At 35.0% G+C, this 19,573-nt stretch overlaps 2 protein-coding genes across 9 annotated transcripts in view; both read right to left on the bottom strand.

Annotated features, from left to right (window-relative positions):
* The window catches only part of LOC125248622 (gastrula zinc finger protein XlCGF52.1-like), a 150,071-nt gene that overhangs the window by 97,769 nt on the left and 32,729 nt on the right, over positions 1 to 19,573 (bottom strand). For 2 of the 8 annotated variants that reach the window (XM_048160656.1, XM_048160662.1), the window contains exons 2-4: positions 10,989 to 11,237; positions 3,008 to 3,257; positions 909 to 2,768 (exon numbers count right to left, since the gene is read on the bottom strand). In XM_048160656.1, the coding sequence (XP_048016613.1) occupies positions 1,576 to 2,768; positions 3,008 to 3,092 (1,278 nt within the window). In that variant the 5' untranslated portion in view covers positions 3,093 to 3,257; positions 10,989 to 11,237 and the 3' untranslated portion in view covers positions 909 to 1,575. Of the gene's footprint in view, positions 1 to 908; positions 2,769 to 3,007; positions 3,258 to 5,705; positions 6,224 to 8,649; positions 10,675 to 10,988; positions 11,238 to 13,706; positions 15,606 to 19,573 lie in introns of those variants that run through there. The other 6 variants (XM_048160659.1, XM_048160661.1, XM_048160660.1 and 3 more) reach the window with 6 other exon arrangements.
* On the bottom strand, positions 15,729 to 16,922 carry LOC125248714 (gastrula zinc finger protein XlCGF49.1-like). The gene has a single exon (XM_048160833.1). It carries the CDS (start codon positions 16,763 to 16,765, stop codon positions 16,022 to 16,024), a length of 744 nt encoding a protein of 247 aa, XP_048016790.1. The 5' UTR covers positions 16,766 to 16,922; the 3' UTR covers positions 15,729 to 16,021.

Genomic DNA, 19,573 nt, shown 5'->3' with positions numbered 1-19,573 from the left:
CTCGAAAATGATCAAACGCAAAACAGCTGAAAGTAATGACGGGATAATGAGTCCGGGAAGTGGTTTATGGGAAATTAAGTCCAAAAGAAGTGAGAAACAGTCTGGGTTGGAGTGCCCTCTGGTGGCTAAATAGGGCACTCCAACTTGTGATCATGACACCTTTGCTCTACGTTTCACGTACAGGTATGAAATTCGCAGACACATGTAATAGCCCAATACCTACAAAAAATCCCTGGGTGCAAAATCAGTTAACCCATCAGGAAATTAGATATTTTGAATCATATTTTATGCAGTTTTTGCCATTTCCAGACATTGTACTTTAACAAACTCCTCCTAGAGATTTTATCAGATAAACATCATATTTGGTCAGTCTAATGTAAAGGGCTTTGCGACATTAAATTGCGAAGATCTTGAGTTTTCTTTGAAGGGTGTGTCCATGGTGGCCTGACAAAATTCGATCTTTCGCCATGAAATGGGAAGTTGTTGTAACTAAGGCATTCAATGTCCGATCTGCTCCAAACGTCACGTTTGATTCAGTTATAGTCAAAGTGCCACCTGTTGGCAGCAGGAAGTGTGGCACGTCGAAATGACTTTGCCATATTTCTCCTGTATTTACTCGCTTACATGCATGTCACCCATTATTCACGATTTTCCTAAGGCCACCAGGTGGCGGTGGCCCTGGGTGCAAGGACCACTTCATCGCTGCTTGCAGCTATAATTTATTACTTTTATTCATTTATTTATTATTACTGTGCAAAAGCAGAATAATGGATCAAAGCCTTCTGATTAACCAGTGAAATAATCGACGATTAGTTGATTAATTGTTCCTATAATCGTTAGATTATGAAAATAATTGTTTGTTGCACCCCATTGTAGAAGTTGTATATGAAATGAGAATATGAGCAGTATTGAGAATGTAAATCAATGAAGTCAGTTTAATATAATATGATGTAATATAATACAATACATTTACAAACCAAAATTCATAAATCCACAGCGAGTACAGAATGATCAGCTAACAGTTCACCGGAAATGCCCAAGCTGGCTTAACGAAAACCCGGAAGTAACTGTGCATGAGCAATTGGCACCAATGGTCTCTATGATCTCTATGTGAACTGTGATCAAAAACACCAACAAAAAAAATAAAAACCCTATAAAAATAAAAAATAAAATCAATAATACTGTACATCCCAAACATATTTATCACAGTATTAAAATAGAATGATACAAAAAAAAATCATTAATGTGTTTAAACTTAACTCATTCTCTGTGTTCATTAAATAGATTAATGAAGACAAAGATGTTATTGCTATTTAATTTTAGTAACTATCAGAAGACAATTTAGTATCACTGTAAGAGTTGAGTAGAAAAACTCCATTATTTTATTTCATATTTACTATTTGACATGAAAAATAAATGTTGCTCACTTGCAACATTTTTTATATGATCATGAAGGCTTCTTAAATGTTTAAAACTCTTCTCACACCGAGTACAGCAGTACGGCTTCTCTTCAGAATGAACTCGCTCATGTTTTTTCAGTTGTCCAGACTGAGCGAAACTCTTGTCACAAAATGATCACTTGTAAGGTTTTTCTCCAGTATGAATCTTTTGGTGTCGTTTAAGATGGCCAGATGTAGTAAAGCTCTTCCCACAGTCACAACACACATGATCTTTCACCTCATCATGTGTTTTCTGGTGCCGTTTAAAACTGCTCAGCCACGAAAAACTCTTTCCACAAAGAGGACACACATAAGGCCTCTCATCTGAATGAACTTTCAGGTGTCGCTTTAGATCAGATGACAAAATAAAATCTTTACCACACTGATCACAGTGAAATGGTTTCTCTCCAGAGTGAAGGAGCAGATGACTTCTCAAACATGTTGCATCTTTGAAACTCTTCTCACACTGAGTACAGTGGTACGGCTTCTCTCCAGTATGAAGTCGCTCATGTGATTTCAGTAATCTCAACCAACTGAATCGCTTGTCGCAATATGAGCACTTGTAAGGTTTTTCTCCAGTATGAATTCTTTGGTGCCGTTTCAGATTGCCAGCTGTAGTGAAGCTCATTCCACAGTCACAACACACATGATCTTTCACTCCATTATGTGTTTTCTGGTGCAGTTTAAACTTATCTAACTTTAAAAAACTCTTTCCACAGAGAGAACACACATAAGGCTTCTCACCTGAATGAACTTCCAGGTGATAACTGAGAGCTGATGCTTGAGAAAAAGTCTTTCCACACTGAGTGCATGTATACGGTTTTTCTCCAGAGTGAATTCTAATATGTATTTTAAGGTGTCCTTTTTGTTTAAAACTCTTTCCACACTGAGAGCATGTGTAAGGTTTTTCTCCAGTATGAATTCTTTGGTGCTGTTTCAGATGACTAGGTGCAATAAAGCTCTTCCCACAGTCACAGCACACACGATCATTCACTTCATTATGTGTTTCCTGGTGCCGTTTAAAACTGTTCATCCTTGGAAAACTCTTTCCACAGAAAGAACACACATAAGGCTTCTTATCTGAATGAACTTTCAGGTGTTGTTTTAGTTGTGATGGAAAAATGAAATCTTTACCACACTGAGTGCATGTAAACGGTTTTTCTCCAGTGTGAATTCTCATGTGTTTTTTAAGGTTTCCTTTTAGTGTGAATCTCTTTCCACACTGTGAGCAGGTGTGCCGCTTTTTGGCTTTTGTTCCTTGAGGTTTGAAGTCACAGTGTTTCTTTACTTCATTTAGTTTCTGTCTTTGCTCCTTCACTTTCATCTGATCTAAAATGAACATATAAAGCTGTTAGAATCAGTTCAATGAGGTTAAATGTGAAAAATAAAAACACTTAGCAGAAAACAAGACACCGGCCTCTGTAAAGTTATCAATGTTATCTGCATATAATGTTATGCAAGGTTATGATCATTTAGACACATTTCTCTAAAATTTATCATTCATATACTGCTTATTATTTCACATTTCACACACAGTCAGCAATGAAGAATCAAGAATGGACACCAACCTATTTGTTTCTCGGTTTCTTCATGTTTTATTCTGGATGGTTCTGAAATATTCATGTCTTCAATCTCCTCTTTAATAAACTCCATCTTTGACAGTCACACAGATTTCAGCTGCTACACCTGGAGTTTGTCCTTCTCTTGTAGGATGAGGTGAATATTCCCAGTATGTGTTGGTGAATTGTTTGTGGGAGGAGCTTCACTGCAGGTGTGAACTGTGATCACTGTGTGATACTGACACCCACTGGACCAGATCTGGAAAAATCAAAGAGAAGTAACTGAATTTATACCAGATTACTTTAACAGCAAGCACATATGGTGTCTTTCATTTAGATCAAATATAGAGCATTATGATGGTTATATATATTAGTAGTGTATAAAACATCACTAGATTGCTCAGTTTTATGTAACCCAGGATATTATTAGGATAAAACAGGGCACAGGTTATATTGCTCAATGAATCTAAACTAATCAGAAATCCACTTAATAAACTACATGCACAGACTGAATAGAGGAGGGTTGCAAGTATAAGTAACAATTCTTCTAAAATTAGTGAAGCCGTTTAAAAAGTTCTGATATTAGAATAGAACTACATGTTGCTTCAGTAGCAAAGTTGTTTGAAACAACATTAATGTCTATAGTAACATTCTAAACTGTAAAATATCAATAAAATATATGATTTAAACAACTTGACAGTTCAAATTGTACCAGATTTTAAAAATGATGAACCTCACATTTAAGCCTATTAAATGATTATATATCTAATGTTATATGAACAAAAACAGCACAGAATAAATGAAAATGCAAATTCACTCTCTGACAGAAGGTGGCACTTATGGAAAAGCAGAAATACAGCGGTTACTCCTGCACTAAAAACAGCAGCGCTGCGATTATGAACTACTTTATTAGGAATCATACTGAGGAAAGATAAAAAGAAGATGCCACTGAAACTTTTCTGAAGACACACATTTCCTTTCAGAAATACATTCAAATAAAAACTCCTCAGAATAGCACTGAAAACAGGGACTGTTGAATGAGATAAATAAACTTTTCAGCTTTTTTAAATTTCTGTCAGTCTATTAATTCAGTAATTGACATTTACACTGTTTTGTTTTTTCCTCATGTTGTCTTGCACTATATTCTCCCTTATTCACGGTTTTAATTTTATGCAGAAATGGTGCAATTACTTTGACAAAACAAATGCACAAATGTTTATCTTTCCAATAAAGTACCTGAAAACAAACTAACTGGATGAATGGATAGACTTTTCTCATTCACAGACATAAAAGTGGTTTATTGAGTTCACTTGCAGGAGCAAAAGGCAAATATGCAAGGAATATTGTTTTTTTTGTTCTAGAAAGTTCCCATACATAGAATTGTTATTGTCTGAATGTCTGTATTGCATTTCTATATGTTGTAATGCATATTTCTAATTAGATGAATCCCTGTACCACCCCTGATAAACATATATATCTATTTGTTATTGAAATAAAAAAAAGCTTAAGTTTTCTTCCTCAGTTGATTATGTAATTATCCAATTAAACTGTGAATTAAGGGACTGAGAATGATGGCACAAAAGGAAATAAACACTTGACAATCAAAATGTGGATAATACTATGCAAGCCTATGATCATTTAGATGCATTTTTGGTATAATTTATCATCTCTATTTTGCTCATTTCACTGAGGTTTGAACTGAATATAAATATAAAAATATAAATAAATACATATACTTGTTAATATTTCTCAAATATATAAATTAATGTTTGTATTTACATAATAATTACACACAGTACACCCACATTAGGTAAACTTAAAGTTTTATTTTGTATGTGATTAATCGCGATTAATTGTTTGACAACACTAATAAAAATAAAAGAAATACAAATAATTTGTATCTCTGTTTTTTTGTGCCAGGAGTGTAAAAGGAATAAGGATGGTGTTTATGGCAATATAGTGTTTATTCAATAAATATAAAAAATACATTGTGTTAATGTCTGTCTGTTCGCTGAATGTGACCCATAATCTCTGATTCTCCTCCTCTGTGATCGTGGAAAAGGGTAATATTAAAATGAATGACAACAGTTGTGGGCCTCCTCAATTACGCTTGTTTAACCATCACTAAAAGTGAAAAAAATCAAATTATCATGCGACGTGATAAAATAGTTTATATTCCCTGTAAACAATACCTCGAAGAATGTGAATGTTCCATTTGATGGCAGAAACAAAACAAAAAGTATAACAAAAGGCGCCCTGACATGCAACGCGGTGAGACATAGGTTCACATTCTCTGTCGTTTACTGTTTATATGACAATATATGATGCAGGTGCCTCTGTATACTGAAATACTTCAATAATTACACTTCTTAAATTAAATGACCATATGTGCATGATTTAAGAAATTCCAAAGGAAAAACCAAAAAGAATAATTTTGGTATGACTACATATTAGTGGCATTTAAAATGGTTTATATAAAGATTGCTCATTTAATGGGAATCCAGATTTTATAAGGATGAAATAGGTCACAGGTTAAATTCTTAAATTAATATATAAATTAAACAGAAATATAACAAACATAAAAGAAATCATACACAATATGAACAGACTGAAGAGAATAATAAAAAAAATTAAGAATGTAATTCTCTGTACATTACACTATGTACAATATGGGCTACATTTAGGCAACACAAACTTCAAATCTTACCTTAAAAATTAAACATCTCTGAACTGCAGACTGGAAATACACGGCATCCGAAGAAAATATTCCACATTGTACTTCATTCAACAGTCATCTCGTCTCTAGCGCTTTTCTGTCTCTCTTTTTATTACATTAACAAGAACTTTAACATAACATACACATACAGTTACATTTATAATAGCACCAAAGGAAACAACAACGATAGAGAAGGAAACCAAACGGGACCCGCGCGCTTCTCTTTTCTGCGCATGCTCAGTGCGGGCGGTTTTTACGTTTCTTAAAGGGGCCGCATTCAGTAAATCACATAGCACTGTTTTGAAGCGAACACACTATCATAATTAACAATACACAATAATAATACAATACGGATTTAACATTCTATTTACCTTCACCCCGATTAGTATTGCTTTTTCTACATGTCTCCTAGCATCTTATCCTAAGATGAGGATAATATCCTACACTATGTAGGACCCGCACGCTTCTCTTTTCTGGTCATGCTCAGTGCGGGCGGTTTCACGTTTCTTAAAGGGGCCGCATTCAGTAAATCACATAGCACTGTTTTGAAGCGAACACACTATCATAATTAACAATACACAATAATAATACAATACGGATTTAACATTCTATTTACCTTCACCCCGATTAGTATTGCTTTTTCTACATGTCTCCTAGCATCTTATCCTAAGATGAGGATAATATCCTACACTATGTAGGACCCGCACGCTTCTCTTTTCTGGTCATGCTCAGTGCGGGCGGTTTCACGTTTCTTAAAGGGGCCGCATTCAGTAAATCACATCGCACTGTTTTGAAGCAAACACACTATCATAATTAACAATACACAATAATAATAATATATAATATATGGATTTAACATTCTATTTACCTTCACCCGATTAGTATTGCTTTTTCTACATGTCTCCCTGGCATCTTATCCTAAGATGAGGATAATATCCTAGCAGTGGTGTATGTTTCAAGCACATTTTGCAGTATCGCATCAGAAAATGAGTGATGGAAACACCAATTTTAAAAAATAAAAAGTCCCTTAATTTGCAAAAACACGCCATTTTTGTGTGTCCATTTAATTGCAAATGAATTGCTGCTCCTGAACCACTTTCAAGAAGATGGTGGAGCTTCAAGAGCTCATGCAACAAACAAACAGGAATCTCAGACACTGAAAATGTCAGAAACTCTCAGTAATGCTGTTCAGTTCAAACCGGAGTCAGATAATGATGCCTCATTTGCTACAGAGCCAGAGAATATATGCTGCATGGAGACAGAACAGGTAGTTTTAGTTTAATTACAGTTATAAATCATGTTGTCATCTTGTTTAGATCCACTACAACGCCTGTTCTAGTGGACCCTATCCGAATGATGGCCAAAACTTTACTGATGAGTTTTATGAAGTATATTGTACATCATACAAAAGATGAAGTGTCTGTTTTCACTCCAGAAAATCACTGTAAGAGCTGAATAAAACACAGTACAAGAAGTGCGCATTAAAGTCTTATCCGTAAACTCTCTCTTTGCCCTTGCATTTTCATCAACATACACAACTATCATAAACTGGTCAACTTTATATCCGTAAAACAACTCAGATGAACTGTAATAAAGTGTGGTCTCCTCTTCATTACTGCCATATGCACTATCGCTCCAGAGACTATAAGCTGGATCATGAACAGTTGGTACTGATTCATCCTTGAGTAACACATTTTTATCAAAACCTGTGTTTTGTATTGTCCCTTTGCATTGCCCCTCGTTCACAAATCAGTCTGGAGTGAAATGATTTGCACAGACATAAATTAATTTAGGAATATTTTGGGGCGCATTAGCTTCAAAAATAAAACTAACCCTCTGCGTCCTCAGTGGCTCAGATGTTGGGAGAAAATCAAGACTCTTATGTTCAATGTAACAAATTAAAAAACAAATTACATTTAGTTTTTTAATTCAAAAAGGTACAGTGTACATTAATCAACATTCATAATTGGTATTCCCATTGTCAGAGTAGGCCTAAAAACTAGAGGAAAGAAAAACAACAATAATACAACCAGAAATTGTAAACAACTCTGTAAAATACAGTTAAACAACACATTGTAAACCAGGTTTGAGTCCCGGCTCACAGACCATTGATGGTTTTGTATCAAGCCAGATCAGTCTAAAAAATAATACATATACGAAACAAAATTCATAAATTCACAGCGAGTCACCAGAAATGCCCAAGCTGGCTTTACGAAAACCTACACTGTAAAAAATGACCGTGATTTTAACAGTAAAAGACTGTAAAAATGCTGCGGTGAAAAACTGTTAATTGGTTTACAGAAAGTTTCCGTACTATATACGGTGAATAACTGTAATAGATCTAACGGTACATTTAATGTAATTTTACGATAAAATCCCGTTAAATTCACAGTTTTTGAAAGTGAAAAATAACAATTCATTGTAAAATTTACAGTGAAAAACCGTAAATTGACATTCTCACAATTCCCTGCGTGACACTTCACATTTGATATATTTTTGTTGAAATAACTCTGTTTCTTCTTATTTTTTGTCATTTTTTTCTAATCAGTTATGTACATTAGGGTTTTATGTTACATCTAATGTTGTTAAATTAATGTTTATTGCATTTTTAAAATTTCATGCATGTTACCATGATGGTGTTTAGTGTGTGTGTGAATGACACTGTGTGCTCCTTCTATATATTAGTATTGTCCTCCTCAGCTTGTGGAAAAAGCTGCTTGTGATGAACTTTGATTCATCATGTGACTCTTATCACCACTGTGTTTGGTGATTGTCAGTGTATTATAAAGATACAAAACAGATATTAGTACTTCATTAGGTTGGTAAATTAACATTATATCAGTTAATGAAATATGTTATTTTACTGTAAATTTTACTGGGATTTTTTTTACAGTGTACTGAAATCCAATGTTAAATATACATATTTAAAATGTAAAATTCACATGTAACTCCGTAAGTATGTTTACGGTTTGATGTCATTTTTACAGTATTGTTCTGGTAACCACAGCTGCCGGTATTTTTCCGTAGAAACAACGGGATTTTTTTTTACAGTGTAGAAGTAACTGTGCATATGGTCAATTGCCACCAATGGTCACTACTATCAACCAAGGAGTAAGATGCTTTTGGGAAACACAGCGCTATTATATAAAAGGCAAAAACACCAACAAAAAAACCCTATAAAAATAAAACCAACAATTCTGTATATCCCAAACATATTTGTAAGAGCCAATGTAATGTCAATAATTTGTATATTATTATTTCTTATATTTTCTTTACGTATAATTTATGGGTGTATAATTTTGGATGTTTCTTTAACTGCAACGCCCACTTGTTACGCAAGATTGAATAGGTTCAGGCAGGGAAAGAAGGGAGAAACAGTTTTCTTATCGTTGCCGTCATTGATGGACAAAACTTGTGTTTAAACGTTAAAGGAAACACAAGACAAAGGTTTAACAAGTGTAGCATTATAGAATACAAGAACCAACAGGATTTGTGTATATGTTTGTGTTTTGATTAAACTTGCACTTGTTTACAGACTTTGGACCAAATTCTGTGACGAGTAAGAACCCATTTTGCCACCATAATACCAGTGAAGTTATTCTAGGACTTTGCATCTACAATATTTATCACAGTATTAAAATAGAATGATAAAAGAATCATTAATGTGTTTAAAACTAAACTTGTTCTCTGTGTTCATTAATTAGATCAATCAAGACAAAGATGTTATTTCTATATTCTATTTCATTTCTCATAACTATTAGCAGACAATTTAGTATCACTGTTAGAGTTGTTGGCTGTTGAGTGGAAAAACTCCATAATTTTTCTTACAGACATGAAAAAAAAAATGTTGCTCACTTGCAGCATTTTTTTGTATGACCATGAAGGCTTTGTAAATGTCTAAAACTCTTCTCACACCGAGTACAGTGGTACGGCTTCTCTCCAGTATGAACTCGCTCATGTTTTGTCAGGGTTCCAGACTGAGTGAAAGTCTTGTCACAATATGAGCACTTGTAAGGTTTTTCTCCAGTATGAATTCTTTGGTGTCGTTTCAGATCACCAGATGCAGTAAATCTCTTCCCACAGTTCAAACACACATGATCTTTCACCTCATCTCTCACCTTATCATGTGTTTTCTGGTGCAGTTTAAAACTCTTTAGCCATGAAAAAGTCTTTTCACAGAGAGAACACACATAAGGTCTCTCATCTGAATGAACTTTCATGTGTTGTTTTCGATTTGATGATGAAATAAAAACTTTACCACATTGATCACAGTGAAATGGTTTTTCTCCAGAGTGAAGGAGCAGATGAATTCTCAAACATGTTAAATCGCTGAAACTCTTCTCACACTGAGTACAGTGGTACGGCTTCTCTCCAGTATGAACTCGCTCATGTAATGTCAGTGATTTCAACCAACTGAATTGCTTGTCGCAATATGAGCACTTGTAAGGTCTTTCTCCAGTATGAATTATTTGGTGCTGTTTTAGATGACAAGGTTTAGTAAAGCTCTTCCCACAGTCACAACACACATGATCTTTCACTTCATCATGTGTTTTCTTGTGGTGGTTAAACGTACCCAGCCTTGAATAACTCTTTCCACAGAGAGAACACACATAAGGCTTCTCACCTGAATGAACTTTCAGGTGATATCGGAGACCTAATGCTCGAGAAAAACTCTTTCCACACTGAGTGCATGTATAAGTTTTTTCTCCAGAGTGAATTATAGTATGTGAATTAAGGTTTCCTATATTTCCGAAGCTTTTTCCACACTTTGTGCATGTATACGGTTTCTCTCCAGTGTGAATTCTCATATGTATTTTAAGGGTTCCTTTATACTGGAAACTCTTTCCACACTGTGAGCAGGCGTGCAGCTTTTCGGCTTTTGTTCCTTGAGTTTTTTTGACGTCACAGTGTTTCTTTACTTTGTTTAGTTTGTGTCTTTGCTCCTTCACTTCCATCTGGTCTATAATAAACATATTAAGCTGTTAGAATCAGTTCAATGAGGTTAAATATGAAAAATAAAAACACTTAGCAGAAAACAAGACACCGGCCTCTGTATCAATTATCTTTGATGTGCTTTCTGTCATTCACTTGTTAATATGATTAAAATGGATATATTACAATAATGATTTACAATGTTATCTGCATGCATATAATGTTATATGCGAGGTTATGATCATTTAGATGGATTCATCTATCATTTATCATCTATATATTGATTATTAATTCACATCTACTAAAGCAGTCCACAATGAAGAATCAAGAATGAACACCAACCTATTTGTTCCTCAGTATCTTCATGTTTTATTCTGGATGGTTCTGGATCACTCATGTCTTCAATCTCCTCTTTAATAAACTCCATCTTTAACAGTCACACAGATTTCAGCTGCTACACCTGGAGTTTGTCCTTCTCTTGTAGGATGATGTGAATATTCCCAGTATTTATTGGTGAATTGTTGTGGGAGGAGCTTCACTGCAGGTGTGAACTGTGATCACTGTGTGATACTGACGCCCACAGGACCAGATCTGGAAAAATCAAAGATAGTTACTGAATTTATACTAGTTTAAATTTAACAACAAACACATATGGTGCCTTTAATTTAGATCAAATATAGAGCATTTTGATGGTTATATATATAGTAGTGTATAAAACAGCTCAAGGTTGCTCAGTTTTATATAACCCATGATATTTCAATGTCAGAAAAGAGAATTTGTAGTTTGTATGGTTTCTGTAGCCTTTAATAGTATTTTTAGCCATGTATTTAACCTGAGGGGTAAAACATTTAAAACACATCCATAGGTGATTATCACATAAAGTGATGATCTTGTAGTTTGTCTGACACTAATGACGAGCTTGATGAGCCAATTTACAGAAGATCTCAGATATCATCATAATGAATGAGGTGAAAACAGGGACTGTTGAATGAGATAAAGACGTTTTAGCAGCTCAGTTAAACATTATGACTCAGTCTATTAATTCATTAATTGTCATTTACACTGTTTTGTTTTTTCCTCATGTTGTTTTGTACTATATTCTCCATTTTCACTGTTTTAATTTTATGCAGAAACGGTGCAATTACTTTGACAATACAAATGCACAAATATTTGTCTTTCCAATAAAGTACATGAAACAAACCAATTTATGAAACTAATTAATGTCTAAAGCATTTCTAAAGGGGGTTAATGAGTTCACTTACAGGAGCGAAAGGCAAAGATGGAAGGAATAGTTTTTTTGTTCCAGAAAGTTCCCATATATGGAATTGTTATTGTCTGAATGTCTGTATTGCATTTCTATTTGTTGCAGTGCATATTTCTAATTGGATGAATCCCTGCACCACGCCTGATAAACACATCTATCTACATGTTATTGAAATAAACCTTGAGAAAGCTCAAGTTTTCTCCCTCAAAGTGTGTCATTATCCATTCAAAGGTCAATTAAAGGTGTAGTAAGTGGTACTTGAACTATGCTGTTGGACATTGTTGATATTTGAAATCAATCCAAACAAACCCACCCCTCTCTTCATTGCTCCGCCTCCAAAACTCACACTCCAATTCTAACCAACCTGCTCTGAGTCGGACTCGAACCGTTGCCCGATCGCTAGTAAATACAAAGTGACCGTTGTTAGTTGCAAACAGCACGGCAGCTCCAGACAATCAAAACCCAGTGTTACTCACACGATAAGCGGAATCAAAGCAGTTTTCAGGCCTTCCCTCTTAGCTTTCTCCAGCACTGGAAAGCTTTTCTAATATAAGCGCTTGCCCAGTCATAAACCTTCATTCCAGTGATATTCTTTTGAGCTCTTTTGTATTGTGTTCCATTTCTCATTCTGCAGTTTTTCTTTTTTATTTTCAAATCTCCCTCTTGCTCGTTCTCTCTCGTCGAGAGAGTTAGACGTTTGTTGTTGGACTCTGCCCGACTAACTTCCAAACAGAAGATTTGAAATATCACTGAGTCCCCCTTTAAGGGACTGAGAATGATGGCACAAAAGAAAATAATCTAACACTTGACAATCAAAATGTGGATAACGAGTATACTATGCAATATTATGATCATTTAGATGCATTTTCAATATATCTCTATTTATCTCTATTGCTCATTTCACCGAAGTTTGAACTGAAGCTTTCTTATTTGGGAATAGTGAGGGACAGCAGATCTGCCAAATTCAAGTTTATACTGACAGTGACACCTGCAGCTGTATGGCTGTACATACCATGAGAGGGTGCTAATTAATGCTAATTAATTAATTTAGTTACCACTGTAGTACACTATGGGGTCAAGTGTACTATAAGTTGTATCTAAATAGATGCATTTTTAAAATACAGAGATAGTATATTAAAAGCATTTTAGTTCATATTTCATGGTGTCTCAAAATAGCACAGTTGAGTACACTTAGATATTCTAAGAAGTACTAAAGAAGAATTTTTACAAAAATTACAAAATAAGTACATTGTAGAAAATTACTGTTTATTTTCACCTTGGTTGCTCCGTTGTTTTATCCATTAAGCACAAATAAAAGCCTGACAACGCTAATGTGTTCAATTTTCTGATAATGTCATTCACATATTAAAGTGTGGCAATTAATTAAATGTAGCTAACAACAAAAAACAATTATAATACTAATACCTTTTGAGTTGTTTGAGGCAAGTAAACTGTGCTATTATTTTATTGTTTTTATGCTGTTTATATGACTTCTTAAATTAAATGACCATATGTACTTGATATTAGAAATATGGAATATTTTGGTATGGTTATTTATTAGCATTTAAAACGGCTTATAGAAAGGTTGTTCATCTTATGGGAATCCAAATTTTATAAGGATGAAACAAGTCACAGGTTAAATTCTTCAATTGATATATAAATTAAACAGAAATGTAACATAGAAAAAGAAATCATACACATTATGTACAGACTGAATAGGCTGATCAAAATTAATGACTATATTTTATTCTCTGTACATTACACTATGAACAATGTACATTTTGTTAACACCTTACCTTAAAAAGGGAACATGTCTGACCTGCAGAATGAAAATATATCCGAAGAAAATATTCCACATTTGTCCTTCATTCACGATCGTTTACAATGTCAAATTTAGCTTCAAACGGTGAGTTTCAGCACTCGTCTCGTCTCGTCTCTCACGCTTCTCTGTCTCTCTTTTTATGGCATTAACAAGAACATTATAACATACACTTACAGTTACATTCATAATATCATCAAAGGAAACAACAAAGAGAGAGAGAGAGAGAGAGAGAGAAACTATAGAGGGTCTCTATAGAGGCTATCTTCTGCGCATCCTCAGTGCGCACGGTGTCACGTTTCTTAAAGGGACCGCATTCAGTAAATCACATCTCCGCAGTTTTGAAGCAAACACACTATCATAATTAACAATACACAATAATAGTAATATATGATATATGGATTCAACATTCTATTCACCTTCACCCGAGTACAGTGACAGTTTTGCTTTTTCTACATTGATTTTTCTGTATTTCAGTGTACAATTAATCAACATTCATGATTGGTATTCCCAATTGTCAGATAAGGCCTAAAAACTAGAGGAAAGAAAAAAAGAGAGAAAAACAACAATACAAAACAACCAGAATTTGTAAGCAACTCTGCAAAATACAGTTAAATAACACGCTTGTAAACCAGGTTTTCGAGTCCCGGCTCGCGAACCTTTGAATGGTTTTGTATAGAGCCAGGTCAGTCTAAAAAATAATGCATTTACAAGACTCGTAAAAATTAAGAAATGCACAGAACAGAATGATCGGCTAACAGTTCACCAGAAATGCAGGGGTGGATCTAGAAAATTATTTATACGGTGACATGAGGTCCAAGCGCCTAAGCATAGTTTTTTGGAGATTTATGGTCTCTGACATATACAATTGTGTTCACAAATATTGCATTACCACAAAGTAACCATCTATACTGTGTAAAAACTTAAAATAAATAACAAGATTCCAATATCCATCAAGGCACCAAGTCATGAAACTATATGAAAAACATCAACAGATTCTAAATGAGTCTGAGCTTGTATACGTTTTATTCATATTGCATAGGCTACTTCAATGGTTTCAGTGCAAGTTAAAGAGCAACAAAAACTTTTGAATTTCCACAGTTTTGCAAACAATTTTTGAGTTTCTGTTACTAACAGAAGTGTGAATGTCTGTGTGTTCACCCAGAACACCCTATCAACCACATACTCTAGAAACAACCCCAGGTAGATCCACCCCTGCGGAAATGCCCACACTGTCTTAACGAAAACCAGGAAGCAACTTGGTCAACATATGGTCAATCAAACGTTTGCAAAGACCTGCCTCCTTTAGTTACTGTTGCTATGTCCGACAAGCCATGCTGCTCTCACGCCACACGCACACGCAGTGAAAAATACATCCCAGATCAAAGAGGACACTGACAACATATAGACAGACAAAGACAGAGCAGGTTACTTTTGATATGAAACAAAGTCTCAAATTTCAAATTTTGTAATTTTTAAGAAATTTAAACAATAAATACTGTTTTGCTGCTCTTTAATGTGTCGTGACAGATTGCTGTAGCATCTCAGATCAAGCAGCTCATAAACTGATCATCTCTTCTTAGTTAATTTATATCATCAAATTAACATGAATGAACCACATTTCAACCACAGAAATAAGTCAGTACACATCAATTTTCAAGTTTAAGTCAACCAACGTTAATTTGCTAACTCCCCTGACTGCTTTGTCAGACAAAATGGCGGATTCGGCGCTATGATTGGATAGATCGCCTGTCAATCAAACTCACGCAAAGGGTCAGTTGTCACCAATGGTCTCTACGATGCTTTTGGGAAACACAGCCCTATTATATAAAAGGCAAAAACTTTTAATAAAAAATAAAAAAATATATCTAAAAATGAAACCAATAATACTGTACACCCCAAACATATTTATCTCAGAATTAAAAAAAAAAAAAAAAAAAAAAAATGAATGTTTAAACTTAACTCATTCTCTGTGTTCATTAAATAGATCAATCAAGACAAGATGTTATTTCTATTTAATTTCTCATAACTATCAGAAGACAATTTAGTGTAAAAACTCCATATTTTATCTCACAGTATTTACTGTTTGCTCACTTGCAACATTTTTTTATATGATCATGAAGGCTTTGTAAATGTTTAAAACTCTTTTCACACTGAGTACAGCTGTACGGCTTCTCTCCAGTATGAACTCGCTCATGTTTTGTCAGGGTTCCAGACTGAGCAAAACTCTTGTCACAATATGAGCACTTGTAAGGTTTTTCTCCAGTATGAATTCTTTGGTGCCGTTTCAGATCACTTAGATGTAGTAAAGCTCTTCCCACAGTCACAACACACATGATCTTTCACTTCATTATGTGTTTTCTGGTGGTGTTTACAAGTCTGTAGCCTTGAAAAACTCTTTCCACAGAGAGGACACACATAAGGCTTCTCATCTGAATGAACATTCAAGTGTTGTTTTAGATGTGATGATGAAATAAAATCTTTACCACACTGATCACAGTGAAATGGTTTTTCTCCAGAGTGAAGGAGCAGATGAATTCTCAAACATGCTGCATAGCTGAAACTCTTCTCACACTGAGTACAGTGGTACGGCTTCTCTCCAGTATGAACTCGCTCATGTGATTTCAGTAATCCCAACCAACTGAAACTCTTGTCACAATTTGAGCACTTGTAAGGTTTTTCTCCAGTATGAATTCTTTGGTGCCGTTTCAGATCACTAGATGTAGTAAAGCTCTTTCCACAGTCACAACACACATGATCTCTCACTTCATTATGTGTTTTCTGGTGAAGTTTAAACTTATCTAGCCTTGAAAAAATCTTTCCACAGAAGGAACACACATAAGGCTTCTCATCTGAATGAACTTTCAGGTGGTCACTGAGACCTGATGCTTGAGAAAAACTCTTTCCACACTTACTGCATGTATACGGTTTCTCTCCAGTGTGAACTCTCATGTGTCTATTAAGGCCTCCTTTAAGTCTGAAACTCTTTCCACACTGAGTGCATGTATACGGTTTCTCTCCAGTGTGAACCCTCATGTGTCTGTTAAGGTCTCCTTTAAGTCTGAAACTCTTTCCACACTGAGTGCATGTATACAGTTTTTCTCCAGAATGAATTCTGATTATGTATCTTAAGGTTTTTTTTAAGTCTGAAACTCTCTCCACACGGAGTGCATGTAAACGGTTTTTCTCCAGTGTGAATTCTCATGTGTTTGTTAAGTTCTCCTTTTGCTCTGAAACTCTTTCCACACTGAGAGCAGGTGTGCAGCTTTTTGGCTTCAGGTTCCTTGAGTTCTGAAGTCACAGTGTTTCTTTACTTCATTTAGTTTCTGTCTTTGCTCCTTCACTTCAGTCTGATCTAAAATGAACATATTAAGCTGTTAGAATCAGTTCAATGAGGTTAAATGTGAAAAATAAAAACACTTAGCACAAAACAAGACACCTGTCTGTATCAGTTATCTTTGATGTGCTTTCTGTCATTCACTTGTTCATCGTCCATATACTTGTTCATCGTCCATATAAAAATGTTACGATATGTATCGTAGAGTGGTGGCGATACTTTTACGATATGACGGCAGTCTAATCCTATTGGTTGAGCTGCCGACGTGACCTACTCTGCAACAGCAATGCATGTGCTTTCATCGCAGGTGCAGAAATCTCTTGAAATGAACATTAGTAAGACAACATGAGTTCGGTTTAAACTGAAATTGAAGATGCCCCATCTTCTTATAAATCAGACATCTGGTAGTATTTTGGTTTTCCAGTCACGCATCAGGACAGGCGGTAAAAAACAAATAAAGACAAAATTACAGAAAAAACACTACCGTCACGGCGCATGCTATTAACACAGACTGGGAAATTAAAAGTTTCATGATTCAGACTTGCATTTTTTTTTTATTCGCACACTAGAACTAACGTAGCCGCAGTTTTAAAAGTGGCTATACAAGAGTGGGAGCTTGAAAGGGCTCCTCATAGTACTGCTGTTGTTACTGATAACACACACAACATGGAAGTGGCAGTGAGAGAAGCAGTATATTGAGGGTGTGTCTCAATCAGCTCCCTAGTTCAGTAAGTGTTTCGCACACACATCAAATCTTGCAAGCAGGTTTAAATGTTTCTCGCAGATTCGCATCTTGCCTTCCGTGAGAACAGTCTTGACTTTCTTTCACCGCAGTGTCACAGCAACAGCTGTGCTCACGGAAAAGCAAAAGATGCTGGCAATGCTTTGCTTTAAGAAGTTCAGGCTTCTTAATTCTAAGTTCATGTTAAAATTTTTTTTTTAAATTCAGTGACAAACAGACCTATTTAGCTGTTAATTTGAATACAAAAGGTTTTTATTAAACCTTGAAATGTTATCATGTATGCAAAACAAAGAAAGTTATTGAAATTTGTCAATGTTTTTAAAATAAATCTGTTATTTAAATTTCAGTTTCATTTTTAAAATTTTGTTCAAAATATCGTGATACATATCGTATCGTGAACCCAGTATCGAGATGCGTACCGTATCGTGACCTGAGCATATCGTTACACCCCTACCATTAACTGATTATTAATTCACATCTACCAAAGCAGTCCAACAATGAAGAATCAAGAATGGACACCAACCTATTTGTTTCTCAGTATCTTCATGTTTTATTCTGGATGGTTCTGAAATACTCATGTCTTCAATCTCCTCTTTAATAAACTTCATCTTTAACAGTCACACAGATTTCAGCTGCTAACACCTGGAGTTTGTCCTTCTCTTGTAGGATGATGTGAATATTCCCAGTATTTATTGGTGAATTATTGTGGGAGGAGCTTCACTGCAGGTGTGAACTGTGATCACTGAGAGATACTGACGCCCACAAGACCACATCTGGAAGAAAAATCTAAGATTATTTTTTTTATGTAGATCAAATATAGAGCATTTTTATGGGCATGTGTTAGTAGTATATAAAACAGCTCTAGGTTGCTCAGTTTTATGTAACTCAGGATATTATAAGGGTGAAACAGGGCATAGGTTATATTCAAATAATATCTAAACTAATCCAAAATCTAAGCAGCATTTACGGGGCCAAGCACAAAAGCCAACTGCAACAGTGAGCAACTAAAGACCTATTAAGATCATTTTAGGCAAAAGAGCTGAAAAATCAAAAATACAGTCAATAATAAAGATTTACTGGTTTATCACTTTCCACCAATAGGTGGTGCTGTGAAAAAATGTATGCGGTATAGTCAGAGTAAGGTGACAATGACAATTGCAAAGTTTGGTGTCAATATGTCAAAGCATTGCAGAGAGACAGCCTCAAGAGTCATTTTGTCATCAAGCCTCTAATTCTTCGCTGTGGTATATGAGTACGATTTTGTCTATCAACACGAAATCCATAACTTTTATTCAACATGGTCTGAAGATGATACGATTCATTTTTGGTGAAAATTGGACAAATGGTCTAAGAACAGTTTGAAAAAGTCGGTTTTAAAGAAAATCTAAATGGCAGACAGGAAGTTTGGCTGACTATGGCAAAATTGGCATCAATGTTTTCAGCATGACCCAGAGAATCTAGTAAGACAAGTTTCATTACAATAGGCCACATTCATATAAAGCTATTAGCATTTTTTTTTTATTTCATTATAAAATTTGACCATAAGGAGGCAGTCTCAAAACCTATTGTGTAACTTCAGAGCATGGTGCCGATGGCATATCCTGAGTTTCGTAATAGTACATCAATGCATTCATATAATATAGCATTTTATATCATAATACTGTATTGTAGTTAATGGAAATTTCATGTCTTGTTCAATTATAGCGCCACAAAGAGGCACAATCCCAACAATTTTTTATGTGTCCTCAGGGTGACCCCATACAAG

This window comes from Megalobrama amblycephala, linkage group LG16, assembly GCF_018812025.1.
Source record: "Megalobrama amblycephala isolate DHTTF-2021 linkage group LG16, ASM1881202v1, whole genome shotgun sequence".
Taxonomy (NCBI): Eukaryota; Metazoa; Chordata; class Actinopteri; order Cypriniformes; family Xenocyprididae; genus Megalobrama; species Megalobrama amblycephala.
Note: the sequence above shows the minus strand (reverse complement) of the source record. Positions and strands in the feature narration are given on the sequence as shown.